We start from the raw sequence: 17,473 nt of genomic DNA, 5'->3' as shown, positions 1-17,473 counted from the left end.
TATCCACTTCACATACACCGGATTCATGCCCCTTTCTTTTTGCTGTATTTCAGAAGAAAAAAAACACAGCTCAGGCCAAGGCTGATGATAAGACGAAACGTTACAACACATATTATCAGTTTTGGAGCTTTAGACGTTAAGCTCTGGTCAATATTTGAGAATACCTGGTGATTTTGAAAAAGAACAAACATTTCCATGACGTGCTGATTTTTTTTTTTTGCATTATTTGAGCCAAAAGCATACAGTACCTTGTGCAACAGCAGCATGTATGGTCTCTTTGTCAAATTTGACCTTTGCCCTCCCGGGGGTCCCCAGCATCTTCTCCCACACCAGAGTGACGTCCTTCAGACATGGAGTGATTTCCTCGTAGTCGAGCTTCAGGCGCTTGTTCTGCAGGTCGCTCTCTGAGGCTACAGATGTAGAAACAGACAACACGAGTCATTAACATGGCGGTCCCCCGGCTCCCTTTGTCTCAGTCCTCTAATGTGTTTATATGTTAGTTGCAGGTTTTTGGTGTGGCTGCTGCTGCAGCTGTGGCATCGTGATAGCGTGGGAACAGCTGGCCGTGCACTAGGTCCCCGTCCACATGTTTGTTATTCTTTCACTTTGGTTTCACATTGCGTCTGACATCAGCTGCTGCACTGATGCACTTTCATCCATTACTAATAGTGGCTTCCACCCACTTAACAGGTCATAACAGTTATAACAGTGTTATAACAGTTCAGCAATCACATCTACCAAGGCCAGAGGAAGGAAAAAATAGTTTTACATAGTAACGCCCAAATACACGGCTTTTATCATTTGGGAAATTGGGGTAAAAGCAAACAGCCAGGTGGAAATGTGGGTAATACTCTGCTTTTAGCTCTGATTTTGGTCTCTACCAACTCCTATGAAAAGTCTTGAGATCTGTATCTTCAGCCTTGCATCTGTCTGACCCACCTGGGATTCACAGTGGATCACTTAGCTTGAGTACTGTGAGTCTAGAAATATGTGAAACACAAGTCTTTATGAGACCGAATCATACTACTGTATAATTCAACATACTATAACAACAAGGAGGCAGAGATAATATCAAAGGTAAGACATCATGCAATCACACATGAGAAACCCTGGCTGTGGACTTTTCAGATTAGCAGAGGTCACAAACTAAACACAAACATTGTAAACCATAAATTCTGCTACAACATTTTGACACCAGTGATCAAAGAAGGTGAGGGCACACCCAGCGCCCCTCATCTGTTCCTCTCTTTTTGACAACACCCTTCCTCTCTCCCTCCTTTAATCTCTTCACCCACAGACCATCTCGTCTTCTCTGTCTCTTTTCTGCCAACACTTAACTCATTCTTTCTCAGTCGATCCCACATTGATCTGATCCGTCAACCGCGCTCTCCCGTCCTCCTTTTTCTCCCTCCTTCCCCTGGTGGACCTACCCCACCCTTTCCGCTCATGTGTGGTGTCCACCCAGTGAACAGCTGCAACTTGGCAGAGCTGGACAGAGTAATGTCATCGCTACAGGACAGGACGGAGACGGGAGGCCACTTCCAGTTCCAACCTGCACTCATACCTTCCAGCAAACAGAGGAAATTGGGTGTAGCAGTAGGTGCTGGGAGTTTTGCAGCACAGTGCATGCACAATGTACAAAGCAAGAAAAAAGTGAAAGGGGAGTAATCAAAATATCATAGCCTTAATGAACAAACTAATAATATACAAATTCAATGCCCTGCAGAAACGTGCTTTGCATGTAACAACTCCAGAAAAACACGTTAAAAAAAAACTTGGCACAAGATTAAATGAGAAAATCTCAAGATGTCTGAATGCTTCTTATGAGGTGCTGTAAATCATGGCCTCAGCAATCAAAGTTAGAGAAGTAACAGGAGCGACCTGGAAGGCGTATCCTGGATAATGAAAGAAGAAAACTTGGATGGAGCAGACGGCTGACACACCCAGAGTAAGAATAGATGCCGTTGGAGAGCCTGTGGTTCTGCTCTCTGTCTTATCAGCCGTCTGGAGCAGGCACAGTCTAGTCTATCACTGTGGCCTCCATTGGCTCAGCTTGGCCTCAATCTCTCCTCTCCACAATCTCTCCACTTGCTTCCTTCTCTCTCCATTTCTCTCCCTCTCTTCCCTCTCTGCCGCCGCACCACCGCACCCATGATTAACACAGAATGGGACAGGATACCCCACCCTGAAGCTGACAAAGATACACACACACGCACACTGATGGAGGCATGCACACACACACACACACACACACACACAAACTTTCCCAGTTGACCCACAAACCAGTTACCAGGGAACAGTCAGAGAGATAAACTGATAGAATGGAGGACACAAGAGTTGAGCTCCACCCAGACAAATAACGAAGAGAAAGGTGGAGCGCACCCAGAGGGAGGAATAAAACACAATAAAACTATAGAGACATGAATCTTGTTGTGCGTGAATGCAACAACTGTGTTTCGCTTTCTCTGTGTGTGAGCGTGTGTGTGAGCAGGGATGGAGACCAAGCCCTGGTGCTAAATGAGCCCCGGGGCTACGTTATTTAAAGGTGATAGCTACAAGTTTAATTCCTCCTGGCCAGTAGGTGTAGAACTCACTCTGCTCTCGCTCCAACCTTCCGTTTTACTGGTTGCCAGTTACAGCAGTAGCTAAAGTTCTACTGCTGTTGCCACAGAGATCATTCCATGCCGACGTTGCCAATGTAACCAGATGTAAATATTTATATATTTCGGACCCGCCAAAATTTATTAAACAATTATTTATATACTATTTTTAAAAAATTCAGTAAAATTAATACTTTTATTCTGCACCCCTCTAGACATTCTGTGGATGCATTATTTAAAAAAAATGAATCCTTTTGATGAAAAAGTTGTAGCTATAACCTTTAAGACCGCAGTATTGATCAACTCCAACCTTAACGCTGCTGTTATTGACAGTGGAGTTAAATGTTATCTTACACGTTTACACACCGTGGTCAAATATCTGTCTATGTGTAATGTATTTTCATAACGAGACGCCTCTCTCAGCCGCTCACTCTGACTGCCTGCTGCGTCTGTCAGCGGGGATGTTTTTCACACGCACGTACACCCGAGGCAGCAGCAGAGACACCAGTTAGACCTCATAAGGACGGTGGAGACAGCTAAACGATTCAAAGAGTTGCTCTACTTCACAAAAGTCGATGCAGATGCCGCACGCTGTCACAAGTGACAAATGTATCGCGTGCAAGGGCGGCGGTGGCGTGTTGTGCTCTGGCACATCTCTCAACGTACAACATACTGATTTGTTGATTTATAAACTAATGTATTAACTTAATTCATGATTTATAAATTCAATTAAATTTAAATTTTAAAAAAATTTAAAAATTAAATTGTAAACTTTTTTTTTCTTGTAATGCTTTATCTTTTTTATTTCAAGCTAAAAAAAAGTAATATATTTTAAGTCAAATGAATATATTTTGTCCTCAAAAAGTATCGATGAGAGCACCGTTAAAATACCAGACCAATAAGTAATACTACCGATAAAATCTTTAGCATTACCCATCCCTGTGTGTGAGTGTGTATGTGGTTTTCATATTTAGATAGCAGCCATTTCTATCCGTGTGATGAGTGAAGTGCTACGTGTGTGTCGATTAAAGATTTGCATACACTGCAGGTAGTTAGGGGCGTGATAGATAGCTGGGGATGTGTTGGTACGTGCCAACTGGGTCAGGGTAGAGCTGGTGCACACGCCCATGGATATATATCAACCACAAAAACACACACACACACAGATGCACAACTTCACCTAATATAATCAGTTCATTTGTGGTGGGTCTTAATATTCAAAGATTTAAAAAGAACAGGCGTGCACTTGTTCATCTACCTGTTTGTGTGTGCGTGTGCTTGTACATCTGGAAAAGTGTGCCACCAGAAATAAGCCAAGAGAGGCTTGATCATTCATGATATCATGCAGGTCAATTTTCAACAAGACCTGGCAGTAGAAACATGCGGTCAGGGCCGTTGCTAGGAATTCTGGGCCCCCTTAAAGAATACTAGAGTGGGCCCCTACCCCCTGACTTTACCACTTTTTTTCTTAGACTACGTATATTATCATGTTTTATTAACTTTGTTTTGATGCTAATGCAGCATTACTATGAATATTAGTCAGGGTCTTATGCAGAATAAATCAGTCATACAAAGATTAGACTGCTGGGTTTTTTTGTTCATGAATACCAGTCCAAATGACTATAGCTGTCTGCTTCACACCCTGAACAGGAATATTTCAAATGGTCCCAGATGATGTTGTATGTTGCTTTTACATTTCAGGCCAACATTCACTTGATCCAGACACACAATATAATAACAGCTAAAAGTGAGTTTTTAGGGGCTCTCCAGTGTGTGTTTTATGAGCTCTTCATACAGGCAACTTACCCTGCAGTTTCTGGTTCTCCCTCTCCATCCTCTGCAGCAGGATTTGTTGCAGGATGGCTTTCCTCCACAGCTCCCTCAGCTCCTCTTTGCTCCTCTTTGTCCGCTCCTCAGGCAGCACCCTCATGGAGGAGTCTCCACTTCCTGCAACTCCCACCTGGCCCACACATACTCGACCCCCCTCTAGACAGGAATCCCCTCGTTCTGAGAGACACAAGGGATTACATTACGTTAGAGTGAGTCAGGTCATGCTACATTAGAGGTCAATTGCAGCAGCAAGTAAAGGATGCAGGTATAATAATAACAATATCATGGTTAACAACATTCATACTAACTCTCCTAGTATTAAGAAAAAACATGTATCATAACATATAATTTATCATTGCATATGGTGAATATGTTGTGTTAAGCAGCAGAGCTTGTTGGGGGAAATTAAATATGTGATGTGAAACAAACATTCTCTAAACTCTAAACATGTTTTTATGTTTCATTTTTATACCAAATATAATATTTTTTTTTTTAAAAACTCAATCGAAGAGGGAAAGTTTTTCTATAAATGTTCAATTAATTAAAATGACAAATCTTCACATTATGAGGAGTAAATTACATAATCACTGTGAAGTGATTCGTTTTTAAACAGTCATCCATTCATTGCTCTCGTCTAACTTATTAAGTGACACTTCAGCGCCATGCAGGCCTTCGTCTGAATTCCAACCCACAATCTTGTGGTTATGTGGCATGTGTCCTAACATGCCAGTTATTGCCACCATGGTCAGGGTGGAAAAAAAAAGAAAAAGGAGACAGGTTATGCAGCAGGAAGTAACTGCATTTCTCCGTATTCTTTGAGCTTTTCCTGCATTTCACCAATGTTTTGTTTTTATCTCTATACATACAAGTTGAGTTAGAAATGGCAAAAACTGGAGAGAAGCTGCCTATCCTCCTCTCCCTTTCTCTCTGTCAATCCCTCGGACACTCATCAAAATAAAAAAAGAAAAATGCTAAACATAGATGTAGTTGACACAGTTGGGTGCAACGCACACACGGGCAAAAAAAATGTGTTTGTGTGACTCCACCCCAAAGTACAGGGTGGATCCCAAACCTCAAAATACACTGTGTTGTTTAGAAAAAGGACAGAACAACTATCCAGATAGCACTTGCTTCGCTCTCAGTTCGTAGGAACATCATGATTGAGGTTAGACAAACATATACAGTACACACACGCACGCACACACATACCTAACTTGGCTTAGGTACTGTATGTTTGATGGTTATCTTTCCAAAGACTCTTCCCAGGAAAATCAAAAATGACAAAGATAAGTCTTGCCATAGATTTGTTTCAAAAACTAATCTACATATTACACATCAATATATTACAAGCACACACGTCGACAATAGCGTTCTTTGTGCCAAATGAGGTTAACATCAATGTGCACTCGTGTGTGTCTGTCTGCTGAAACCAGCAGTCACTATACAAACAGACAGCTCTTGAGTTCTAAGAGACGTGAGGACAAACCAGACACATATGTAAGACAGACACACACCCAGTGAAGATTTAACTCACTTCGTGTATTTGTTAGACAAACACAGACTGCTACGCCTACGCGGCTTCAACAGAAGAGAAAGAGCCACTTCTCAGGTGTGAAAAATGTATACCTGCATGCACACACACATATACACACCATCTTGTCCTGCAGGCCTTGTGGGGACTCTCTACTTATCCTGGCATAACCTTAACCTGCATATGCTTAATGTAAACACTAAATCCATGTCTTAACGTCAAAAAAAACACACACACGCACGCGCACGCGCACACCTTCTTGTACAAAGTGGCACAATCCACTCCCTGAGCAAACACTCCACCTTAGCCAGAATCGAGTCCCAGCACACGCACTCGTACGCTCACAGTCACACACGCACAGACAACATGCAAAGTGGGTCAACAAGGCTGGCGCTTTCCTCTGGCGCTGTCTGTGTGTGGACTGTCAACATGACCTTGAGACACCACTACCCCCTCAAACACACAAACACACACACACACAAAAAAAAACACACACTGGACACACCCATGACCTCATGCATGTAAGCACACACCCAACTCCAAACCCCACTCAACACCGCATTCAGCCAGCGCGAAGCCCATCACAGTGACCTGCTAAAAGTTAAAAGCTCTGGTTCTCCTTTTACTTCACGGCAGTTGACTGTCAAATAGGGCTGACCTCCAAAAGTCGACTATTCCACGATTCGATTCGGAGGGGTCTGATTCGACTATGAACCTCGTAGTCGAATCTAACCAAGACCGTACCATTCTGACTATATGGGGGTGCCCACGGCTGCTGAGCATAAATTGTTACATAGAATGTCTTTTTTCGTTATAAAAAGACTATTTTGATACAAAATCTGCCTACTTTCTGTTAATAAATTATGTGTGCGTTTAAACGGTAGTCTTAGCTTCTTACTACGTATTAATAAATCACCCACTGCAGTTGCACAATCAAATGAGCGGAGGTGAGCAGTAGGACCGTCAAAGTCACGGTACTCAGAAGTCACTGCAGAACACTCACGGAGTGGCAAAAAGACGAGGGGCAGAGCCGCCAAAGTTTAAAATCAAGGAAGTCTGACAGTCTAACTTTGTCAACATTTATCATGCATGACCTGACAGAACAGCAAAACATTGTGAGGATACATCTGACTTTGACCGAGTTACATTCAAGAACCTGCTTTCAGTCACGGAAAATAAATTAACTCCAGCGGTGATTTTTTTTTTTTTTTTTCGATGGATCAGCTGTGTTTACCGTTTCAAGTGTCAATAGTTCTGATGGTTAGACAGATGAATTAGTCCCTAACACATCCTAAAGTTTGACATGTCAGAGTTTTTCAGAAGAGGAACTTGTTTTTTTTTCCGACTTCCGAGTTGTCATGAACGCACCATAAGTGTCGGGAGTCACAGCTGTGATCTCGTCCCTCTGCAGCCTGTCTGTCTCTCTGCCGGTGCCGCGGTCACACTGTGTGTGTTACAGGATTGATTAACGTAATGTACGGATTGTCGAGTCCTTCTGACCTCCGTTTGTTTTGATACTACATGTTTTACCCGGTTTCTCTGTGTCCACGACCACCGCTATCCTTCATCACGTTGAGGGATGTTTGATCTGCCACTCACAGTCCGAGCAAAAGGAGCGTTGTCCAGGGCAACGTAACATAAACGCATACCCTGGCTCACAATGGCTACTAAAAATCATCCAAAGTGTGGAAAATAAATAAAGGTATTTGTTTTACACCTACCATATTTTTTTGGGTGTTTTAGCTCTTTTGTTTGAAACGGGAAAAAGTCGCAAATTTGCTGCTATCTAAAAAAAAAAAAAAAAAAAAAAAAAAAAAGGTTCGACGATCAGTCGACTACGGCAAAATCTGACGAATCAGATTCGACTATGAAAATCCTTAGTCGAAAACAGCCCTACTGTCAAAATAAAACTTCAGGGGTGGATTTCATTGCCGACAAGGGGAGAGGTTTTACCTGCTGCTTGCTTGTTTTAATTGAAGCAGAAACAATGCACAATGACGAAGTTCCCAGCCTAACTAATCCTTCATCAAAAGCATATTCAGTGGGAAAGTGGATAAAAAGGTCACATTAGTCCCACATTCCTGTTGCATTTATTGGATCCTAAAACAAGAATCCAGAGGGGTGTGTACAGGAGAGATCAAATTGATGGGAATGCCTTACAGTGCAATATAACCTTTACCTCTGCAAAGAGCATACCTTTGTGAGGGTTATTGAGACTGCTGTGGAGAGGAGTAGATTCAGCGGTATGGAGATGTGTACGGCTGCAGTGGTTTGCTTTAGTTTTTGGCACCTCTCTGTGGCAGCACAAAAAAACACACAGAGCCAAACAACAGTGTGTGGCTTTTCGTCTAAACCTCTTAAAAAAAAAAAATCCTGGTGTTTGACCTGTTCTGCCCACAGCTTTGAGATTGTTTCAAGAGCTTTATTTGTCTGTACAGGTGTAATCTGTTATTTCACTCATTCCCATGGACAATATCACAACTTATATGGCAGCAACAGAAGTAATTGGGACTAATCTTAAGTGGTGATGCTAAAACTGAACATCTAAACAGCCATCTCTATTGTTTTGTTTTTTTTGGTGTGGCTTGACTTACCTGACTTTCAGCGTGACTTAAGTCAAGCCACGCTAACAGAAGTGCCACGCTAAGAGAAGTGCCGCTGTTTGTGATTCAGGTTCAGTGCAGGGTGACAAAGCTATGTTGCTGTACACAGAGCCACAAGAAAAACATAAACTAACTACAAAAACATATTTTAGACACTCCCTATGAAAACAAACAAGTGGACCTACAACAAAATTATATTACACCATAGCTACAAGTGTTGAAAATGTTTTATGCCATTATAATTACAAGAATTACGGCATTTCTTTTTCTAACGTGAAGGTATTATTCTTTATGCAGGTGTAACAGTGGAGTTACAGCGTGGCCAACCCAACTATCTCAACTGTCAACACTTCTTCTGTCTCTTTGCTCTCTCATTCACACAGACGCACACAGTACACATAATCATCCATATTATTATACGGAGGATATGAGAACAGGCAAGCACAAGCATGATTCCCATGTCTGCACAGGCAGACAGTGATCGACGGACTGATATGACTGATCTGTGGTAAAAAATTTATATCACTGTAGGCAAGACGCAGTATTTTTTACTTGTACCCCACACACTGCTATAATATTTGACAGGGCTGCCAATCTGCAAACATAAGTACTTTGATTAATTGTACTCAGCTGAGACATTAAAGCTTTTCCCTGACTAGTTTGTTTCATATCAGTCATACCAGTTTCTGGTGTTACACATTTATTTATTATTCTATTATTATTTAAACCTTTATTTCGAACCTGTCAGGTAGTATAAAAGAAGCTGACAGAAGATAAACCAAACCATAACAAAAAAAAAAGACAAATAGTAAATAGAAAATTAAATTAATAAATGATATTCATCAACAGTCTTAACATGCCTAAAAGGGAGTAAGAAGAAGTAAAAAAAAATGTTTAAGATCTTACCCCTTGTCCTTTTTATCATATTATCCTCTAATAACTTAAGTATTGTAATACCACTTTGTCAAGATATCAGACCTACTGTAGTACATTCATATTCAACCAATATGCATCTATATACAACCCATATACTCACATATACAGCAATGAGTCCTGTTGTAAACTGACTTAGTAATGCCAAAATAAAAGCAAGTCCAAAACAAGAACAAACTACCACAGCAATGCACAGATGAAGCTTTAGTGTTAAGTTGGAGGTTGTAAGAGTTACTAGCTATGTTGAGGACTGCATTGGCTTTTCCTGGACTTTAAAGTGCCAACAACCCATAGTTTTTTAATACTTTAATGAGGCGATTTGAAAGACCACAACTGAATATAACCTGGGTCTATTCATTATATTTATGAGTTTACAAAGGTAAAATAGTAGTGGACACTGTACTGGTCCTCAGAGCACTGCGTTCTGAATGTTTGGCTGACATATTTCAGTAAAAAAAAAAAACCCACCGCACTCTGCATTATAAACCATAACTAATCTAATAGATGTGAACGAATGACAAGTAAGAGTGACGGGTGAAGAAGTACCGTAGTCAAGTTCTTTCTTTTTTTGGTAGGATGTATGTAGTACAGTACGTGTGCCTAGATGAGAACATGTGTTTACACAAGTGTCTTGACCTGGAACTGTCTTCTTCCTAAAGAAGAAGACATGTTGAACTTTGGAAGTGGAGCATGCAGCGTAATCCTAGTGTTTTGCTTGTCAAAGCTCTTTTGTACACACAGACACACTTACAATCACCAAGCGCACAAAGCTGGTATTCTTGTCATTCAGGCAAGTTACCTGAGTGATACCAAACTGTTGTTGTGACAATAAGCAAAATATGTCACACAGTGATATGAAATGATATATCATGCCTTAATAACATTACAAATGCCCTTAAATACACTTTCCTGTGCAGTATATTTTGTTTTCAGCCGTGCAGTCAGACAGACAGATGACAGATTTTTTGTTTCAGATGTCAATCTGAACAAGGTCCATTAAAACAAAATCTGTCCTGTTCGGTTTGCATGCCTCGGTTTCGTTCACAGAAACGCATGAGGTGTCAGTGCAGAGCGGTGAAACAAGTTAAACAACTAATATTATCTAAGTTGACATGAGCTACGTTTGTACCGGTAAGCGATCAAACAATCAAACCTTTGCAAGGAAAAAAACAAAACTTCATCAGATCTGTTCAACCTGCAAAAAGCTGAACATGCAGAATGAGATATTATGAGGCCTCAACAAACAAATAAGTGATGCAAGTGTTACAATGCATGTAAAATGCATCACTTTCCTATACGATTTCCCTTTCTTGGACAAATTGTGAAATATTTTTTAGGGTACAATTACCAGCTGCTATATCGACAAACGATGTGACTTGGTCTGGTCCTAATTAGAGAACTTTATACAAAGATAAATACATTTTTGTGAGAGTGTGTTTTCTTACCGGCTGTGTCTGTGTTCTTTTGAGGTGTAGCGACCCGTAGGAAGATCTGCTGCCTCCATGAGTGGCGGTGACTGCGCAGAGGGCTTTCTCCAACTCCAAATGTTGCACTTGGTGTAGAGAGAGCCGCCACATCTCTAAAAACACAAACATAAGCCCAGTTGAATACATCATAGTGTTGTTTACACATACTCACATACATGTAATTAAAAAAAAGAAAAGAAACCGGAAATCAATGAGAGAAACATATGAAGTGAGCACAAATTATCCATCATTACGCTTGACACGGTAACAAAACATGATGACTGATTGGTGTTCATGTGTGTACCTGCTCTTTGGTTCAGGACAATCATTCTCTTGGACAGGGGCCAGAAATGGAAATTTCAGAAAATTAGGGACAGAGGAGGAGGAGTGGAGACGAGCACGCAGACCACCCAAAGGACTGAGATGGAGTGATGAAGGTGATAAAAGGAGGCAAAAACACAGATGAAAAGAGAAGCTTAGGTCCCATCCAAAGACAGGGAGAGAGATTTTGCCTGCAAAAAATGCGTTTGTGTAGCACAGCTCTGAAGTGAGAGAGACACTGTATGGGCTGAACAGAGACCCTGTGCACTGTTCTCACCTTCTCTTATTGAGCCGGGCTCCAGAAGAAGGGGAGGAAGGGTGATGAGGGGGCAGAAGAGAGGGGGATGAAGGGCAGGGAGGAACAGGAGGAAGGGTGGAATCGGTTGAGGCATGTCTGAGAATCAGCGCAAGTACAGAGGGAGAAAGAGAAAGAGGCGCAAACAAAGTCAAAGACACTGAAAAAAAACATGTAGGCAAAAAAAAAAAGGTGAAGAGAAAAAGCACAGAAATGGAATAAAAAAGTTTTTGAAGGCAAAGCTTTGAGGCAGAGTGTAAGTGAGAAGCTGGTCCTGAGAATGTTGGTTCAATCAATCAAATCAAATAAACTTTATTGTCCCGACAGGGAAATTTGTCTGGGCACATACATAGTGCTGCAGACATAGAATAAAATTTAAAAAAAAACATACGGAAAACATATTGATCGATTGATTGACTGATTGATTGATTGTTCGAATATCAAGAGTTTAATATAACAAGATGGCTGTACTACACGTAGTTCTATATAACTACAGTATTTATTTTCCTGTACTTATACAGTTTCACTGCATGTCCTTCTCTTATTACCATTAAACTGTGGTCACAGGCTAATTCCCGATTAATTGCCATTCATACAAAGTTGAGTCTGCAAGTGTAGTTCCTAACAGATCACATACACAGAAATATATAATACATATATATTATTTTCAATGATTGATACATATAGCAAGTTGGAATTTAATTCTCTTTCTCACAGTTCCTTCTTCTTTCTTACTGCTTTCCCTCTTTCTTTTGCCCTTGTCTCTTATAACTAGGCCGTGCTCTCTGAGCATGTGTTAATGGGGAAAACTTCCAGGACGCACATAAGTAACGTATTGTTGGAAATTCCAAAAATTCCAAATTCAATGCAAACACAAAGGAATGCAGACAAACCCACACTGTCCTTACTTGCTCTGGTGCGGCGTGTCGGTGCTGACGGAGTAGTGTCGTACGAGCTTGGGCTTCGTGGCGGCAGTGGGGTCCTGTGGAGTGTGAACTAGTGTGTGCACAGGTGAGCACTCCAGCACCAAAGAAGGAGTCGGTGGGTGGCTAAAGGTGCTGGCCCGTCGACGGAAGCCCTGCGGCTGTGCATCACCGGGTAAAGAGGAAGACGAGGGGGACAGGGGTAGAGAAGTGTCAAGGCGCTTCAGGTCTCCTGTTGAGTTGTGGCACCTGAAAAACATTGCAAGAGAGTTACAGTAGGAAAAGTAAGCGTTATAGACACAGTATGGTGGTATAGACAAGCCTCCCACACAAACAAAAGCTTCACAGAAAATTCTGTTTACAATAAACACCACCCACGAAAATGTAATATTTGTCAAAGCAAATGTTTATATTTTGAGAAAGTCTCTCTCAAGAGCAAGTTTTTTTCCAGTCAATTTTTATCAATTGTCCTCTTGGCCAAAGTTTCCATAATAAACGTTGAAGGGTTTGAACACAGCCCTCATTAGTACTGTAGCCCCTTCTGTGCTGTTAACTTACTGTTGTCCATCTAACAGCTTACCACAACCTGATCCACCTCCTATTGTTGTGTCAAGCCAAGCCCGACCAGGCTAATGACTACAGGCCTGATGACAAGGTTGTCTCAGAATCACGTAATTGATCAAATTCAAGAGATACAACAAGCAGAGCTGCAGTGGCAGCAGTGACTGAGTCAGTGTGGGTGTGTGTGTTTAGGTGTTGTGCTAACCTGAGTGGGCTGGTGGGTCGTAGCGGAGAGGAGGCAGGCAAAGGGTCGTCTAAGCAGGGTTGATCCAGGCTGCTGTTGACAGTACAGATGGAAGAGCTGCTGTCGCTTCTTTCACTGTTGTCCCTCTGAGCTCTGGCCTTGCTGCTTCCCTGCCACACACACACATGCCAAGAACAAATGTTTACTTTTTACACGTCATCAACAACTGAACACGACAGTCATTCTTCTTATTTGGTTGATTCTAATTTGGTAAAACACAATTTCAGTTTTTTTTTTGGGGGGGGGGCTTTTATGCCGTAAATTGATAGGACAGCTGTAGAAAAACAGGAGGTGACATGCAGCAAATGATGCCCCGTAAAACACAATTTCTAAATTCAACATGTAACGGTCCATAATCTATACAAAAAACCATAACAACCATCTCCACTTAGATGTAGATTTTCAAAGCAATGACAGCATTCGTCATACACAAGTGCATGCAAATGCATAACGGTTAAACAAACACTGATACCTTCCAGATGCCTTCCAGGGATTCAGTGAGAGATCGCTTGGCTCGACTCTTGAACTGCTCCAGTCGCTGGCGGCTGCTACTCTGCTGCTGTGCCTCCACAGGGCCTGGAGCTGCCTCCTCACATACCTACGTAGACATGGAAGGAGAAATCAATGCCGAGGGACAGAAAAAAAAGCGCATTGGTGACTGATTGAAGGGAGGGTCACATTGTCTGACAGTTACTTGTTTGTCTGTGTAAGCGGAAGATATAAAAATATCTATTTTCCTGTTGTTTTTCCTGGTTGATGTACTCTTGTCATGGAATCGATTTTGAGAAAATGTAGGGCATATTTGGAATAGAAACAGGACATGAGTGATACAAAGCAGAGCTGTTAGACAGAGACTGAGCTGTTCGACTGTGGGTGCAAAAGTGACCTGTTTGCCATCTCCAGGTAGATTGTGCTGATGGCTCTTCTGTCTGTCCTCATACAGATTCCTCAGCGAGGCCATCACCAACTCATTCTCTTCCTGATCACTCTTAGGTCGAGCTCTCTGGAGCACACAAACACAAACACATTTATTTAAAATCAATCAATAGATATTAAACCAAAGCTTTGTGAGGAAAAGCTATTATAGACCTTACAAATTAAAAGCTTTTTTTTCTTAATTATAGCAAATTGTGTGACTGTGGTGGAAAAGTTATGCTGTAAGACAGAAGAGAAGAGGATTTCTTTTATCAAACAGAATAACTGCTGTGTAGAAATATCAGACATTGTTGTTGTGTTGCAGTTCAGCTGCATCACCAGCAGATGTCAGCTGAGTCCAAGAAAAATATTGGTAGATGTTCACCTTCCTTTATCATTTCTGATGAATGCAATGGTGTTAAGTTACAAATCACATCACTTGAGACAAAGACATTATTGTTTTCCAATGGTTAAATAGAAGCGCTAAATCAATAAAATGCACTGGTGTTTCTGGGAAACGGAGACACAATAACATTAATCAAGACAAAGAGACAGAATGTGAAAAGCGATGTAAAGCAAGATGAATGAGTCACTGTAAACCCCACATGAAAATCTTGCGATGCGACAGTGTTTCAGAACGTTACAAAACTGCAGACTGACTGGTTTCTTATCATGCTGCAGTCACTCTAGGCATTCACACATTGTTCTTCAGATGCACAGACAGAACAGACACATTACCATAGTGTTTTCAAAGACTGATGCTTGCTCCTGATTGTCCAGAGTGGCCAAGTGTCTCTGAAGCTCCAGTTTGGTTTTAGATGGGTGGAGACCTGAAAATCATGCAAATACAGTTGAGTACAGATAAAGATGGTCTCACCTCATGTTTGTTTTATATAACAGTAGATGCAAGTTTGTGTACTTCTGATATGTTGGTCACATTTAAGCAAAATTACAGGATGATGCGCAGCACTGTTAGAATCAGTTTCAGTTTCAGTTTCACGATGCACCCCACGATGCACCCGCTTTATTCACACACACAACAAAAATCATAGTTGGCTTGATAGTCACAAGGTGTGTGAACTGGTCTCCTGGGGAAGCTAACTAAAACTTGTGGTAGGAGCCATTTAAAAACGCTGCTCAAGCTCACATGTTCCCACATTGTCTTAACTACTCAGTACATTCAAAAGCTGCTGCTGATTGATCCAAATATTTAGATTTTAGGTTACTTTTTTAAATGGTTTCAATGCACCAGAAAACATCTTACTATTGTGTTGTTGTCTGCAGGTGTCAAACTGACAGCTACGCTACACTGCAGCAGTGGTGCAGACACTATCTGTCCTTTCCTGTTTTTTTCCATCCATCTCCCTCATATGAATTTGCACAACACATTTGATACGTATATCAAGTATTTATAAAAATACTGTGGCGAGTTCTGCCGTTTTGCACTGTAATGAAATAGCACTTTTTTTTTGCTGGAAAATGGCTCCTTTAACAAGTAAACAATGCTGTTGACCTATCAATAATACTCCCACAGACAGAGTAACCCATCTATCCCCTTATAGTAAGAAGGCTATGATGGAAATTATGTTTTTATCCTTTGACAGTTTAATTGCATGGCAGAGCTTGGAGACGCAGTCTTGTATTTACTTTTATAAATCTATGTAACATTATAATTATTTTAAACTTCTGTGTACTGTGGAAGAGGCCAAGGACAGTTTCCTACCCTCTATCCTCTCACACAGTTTGTGGAGCTGCTGCATGGGGCAGCTGTCACACTGCTGGCTCTGGGTCTTTGCATTCTGCTGCAGCGCTGCCACAGAGAACGCCTGCTTCAGAGTCAGCATGATCTCGTCCACCTGCAAGGGCAAAATAACAGCTCTTTCATTTTTGTTCGACTGTTAGCTAATGATTTGTAAGTACATTCATCAGTTTTCTACCAGTATCTAAGTATTATGTAGCTGTATTACACGATAGTAAGCTATTGAGATTTTAAATATACAAAGACTTCAAAAAATGTAGGATCCATTCTGATACTGTTTCTACAACTGGAAATTCCTACTTCAAGATACGTTTTAATATATGTGGGAAATGTGGGAAAAACTGGTAGAAGTAAAAATATAGCACTACAAAGAAATGCACTACATGTAACAATGAGAAAGTTAAGCAGTGTTTTCCCACAAGCTGTTTGGTTTGGGAGCAATATCAGGTTGAGTGACTGTATGTACAGTGATGTTTCTATACAATAACTAATCCCACTGTAACATTAGCTGTCTTCTACGCAGTACAGGAAATACATCTAAAGACCAAAGCCTTTCATCAATCTGATAGTCCATTTAGCTTGTGTCAGCACAAGCACACAGTGACTCAGTGACTCAGTGGAGCACAGATGCACTGAGTCATCAGTCAATAAAATAAGCAGCATTTATTCTCTACTGACAGAGAGCAAGACTGGTGACAAATACCAGCTTCTCAAAGTAAAGGTACTTATATTTAAATCCTAAGCACACTTGTTTAACCAAGTGAAGTGTAAAAATAAACTGTGTGGCTGATCAAATGAACATTGAGTGGAAAGCACTAACAGGGTAAAGAATCGGCAAGAAGAAGTACATAATGCTTTCATATAAACAGAAAAAAGACATTTCTAGGTGTATATGCTGAGTGCATTGAATGACTACTTGAATTAAGGCTTTACTTATCAGTACTTAAAAACACCTGAATAGAAATGATAATGCATATGAGCCCATCTCACCAGTGATTCGTCTGCACACTGGAAGACATAGCAAACAAAGTGGCAGCTCCCGCCTTCCACTGTCTCCCTGCAGATGAAGCCGAAATGGTCCACATGACGAATACCCTGGGATGAGACAAACGGTGTGTTAGCAAACGACACACAGACAGACACAGTACTTTATGTATGTACTGTATGTATACAGACAGTGTATGTAAAGTGCCAGTGTGTCAAACCTGTGAGCAGAAGGAGATTTCTCTGAAACTCTTCTCTATGGCAACTTTTTTAGTGTCTGGACTAACCAAGAAGATCTGAGACCTGCCAACCTAAAACACAAAGATACAGAGGAAATACAGTTCAAATGTGTTTATGGATGCACCATCATGGGTTGTGTGTGGGTAGGTGGTTGTGAAACCAAAAATGAACCATATGAACTTAAGGAGTCCCAGGTTCTCAACTACAAATCTTGATGAGTAATTGGTACATCAAATAATGGGAAGTCTGAAAATAATAATAACAGTCA

General features: G+C 41.1%; 1 protein-coding gene across 6 annotated transcripts in view; it reads right to left on the bottom strand.

Annotated features, from left to right (window-relative positions):
* Positions 1–17,473, bottom strand: part of tbc1d1 (TBC1 (tre-2/USP6, BUB2, cdc16) domain family, member 1) — a 50,688-nt gene that overhangs the window by 12,432 nt on the left and 20,783 nt on the right. For 3 of the 6 annotated variants that reach the window (XM_085777451.1, XM_085777460.1, XM_085777485.1), the window contains 13 exons: positions 17,187–17,276; positions 16,972–17,076; positions 15,946–16,078; positions 14,961–15,052; positions 14,194–14,310; positions 13,780–13,905; positions 13,269–13,417; positions 12,488–12,751; positions 11,562–11,678; positions 11,268–11,381; positions 10,943–11,076; positions 4,407–4,607; positions 249–410 (listed from right to left, as the gene is read on the bottom strand). In XM_085777451.1, coding sequence (XP_085633577.1) covers positions 249–410; positions 4,407–4,607; positions 10,943–11,076; positions 11,268–11,381; positions 11,562–11,678; positions 12,488–12,751; positions 13,269–13,417; positions 13,780–13,905; positions 14,194–14,310; positions 14,961–15,052; positions 15,946–16,078; positions 16,972–17,076; positions 17,187–17,276 — 1,804 coding nt within the window. The remainder of the gene's footprint in view (positions 1–248; positions 411–4,406; positions 4,608–10,942; positions 11,077–11,267; positions 11,382–11,561; positions 11,679–12,487; positions 12,752–13,268; positions 13,418–13,779; positions 13,906–14,193; positions 14,311–14,960; positions 15,053–15,945; positions 16,079–16,971; positions 17,077–17,186; positions 17,277–17,473) is intronic. The other 3 variants (XM_085777468.1, XM_085777477.1, XM_085777494.1) reach the window with 1 other exon arrangement.

The sequence above is a fragment of the Trachurus japonicus genome, chromosome 1, assembly GCF_045865225.1.
Source record: "Trachurus japonicus isolate A0001 chromosome 1, Traja_1.0".
Taxonomy (NCBI): domain Eukaryota; kingdom Metazoa; phylum Chordata; class Actinopteri; order Carangiformes; family Carangidae; genus Trachurus; species Trachurus japonicus.
Note: the sequence above shows the minus strand (reverse complement) of the source record. Positions and strands in the feature narration are given on the sequence as shown.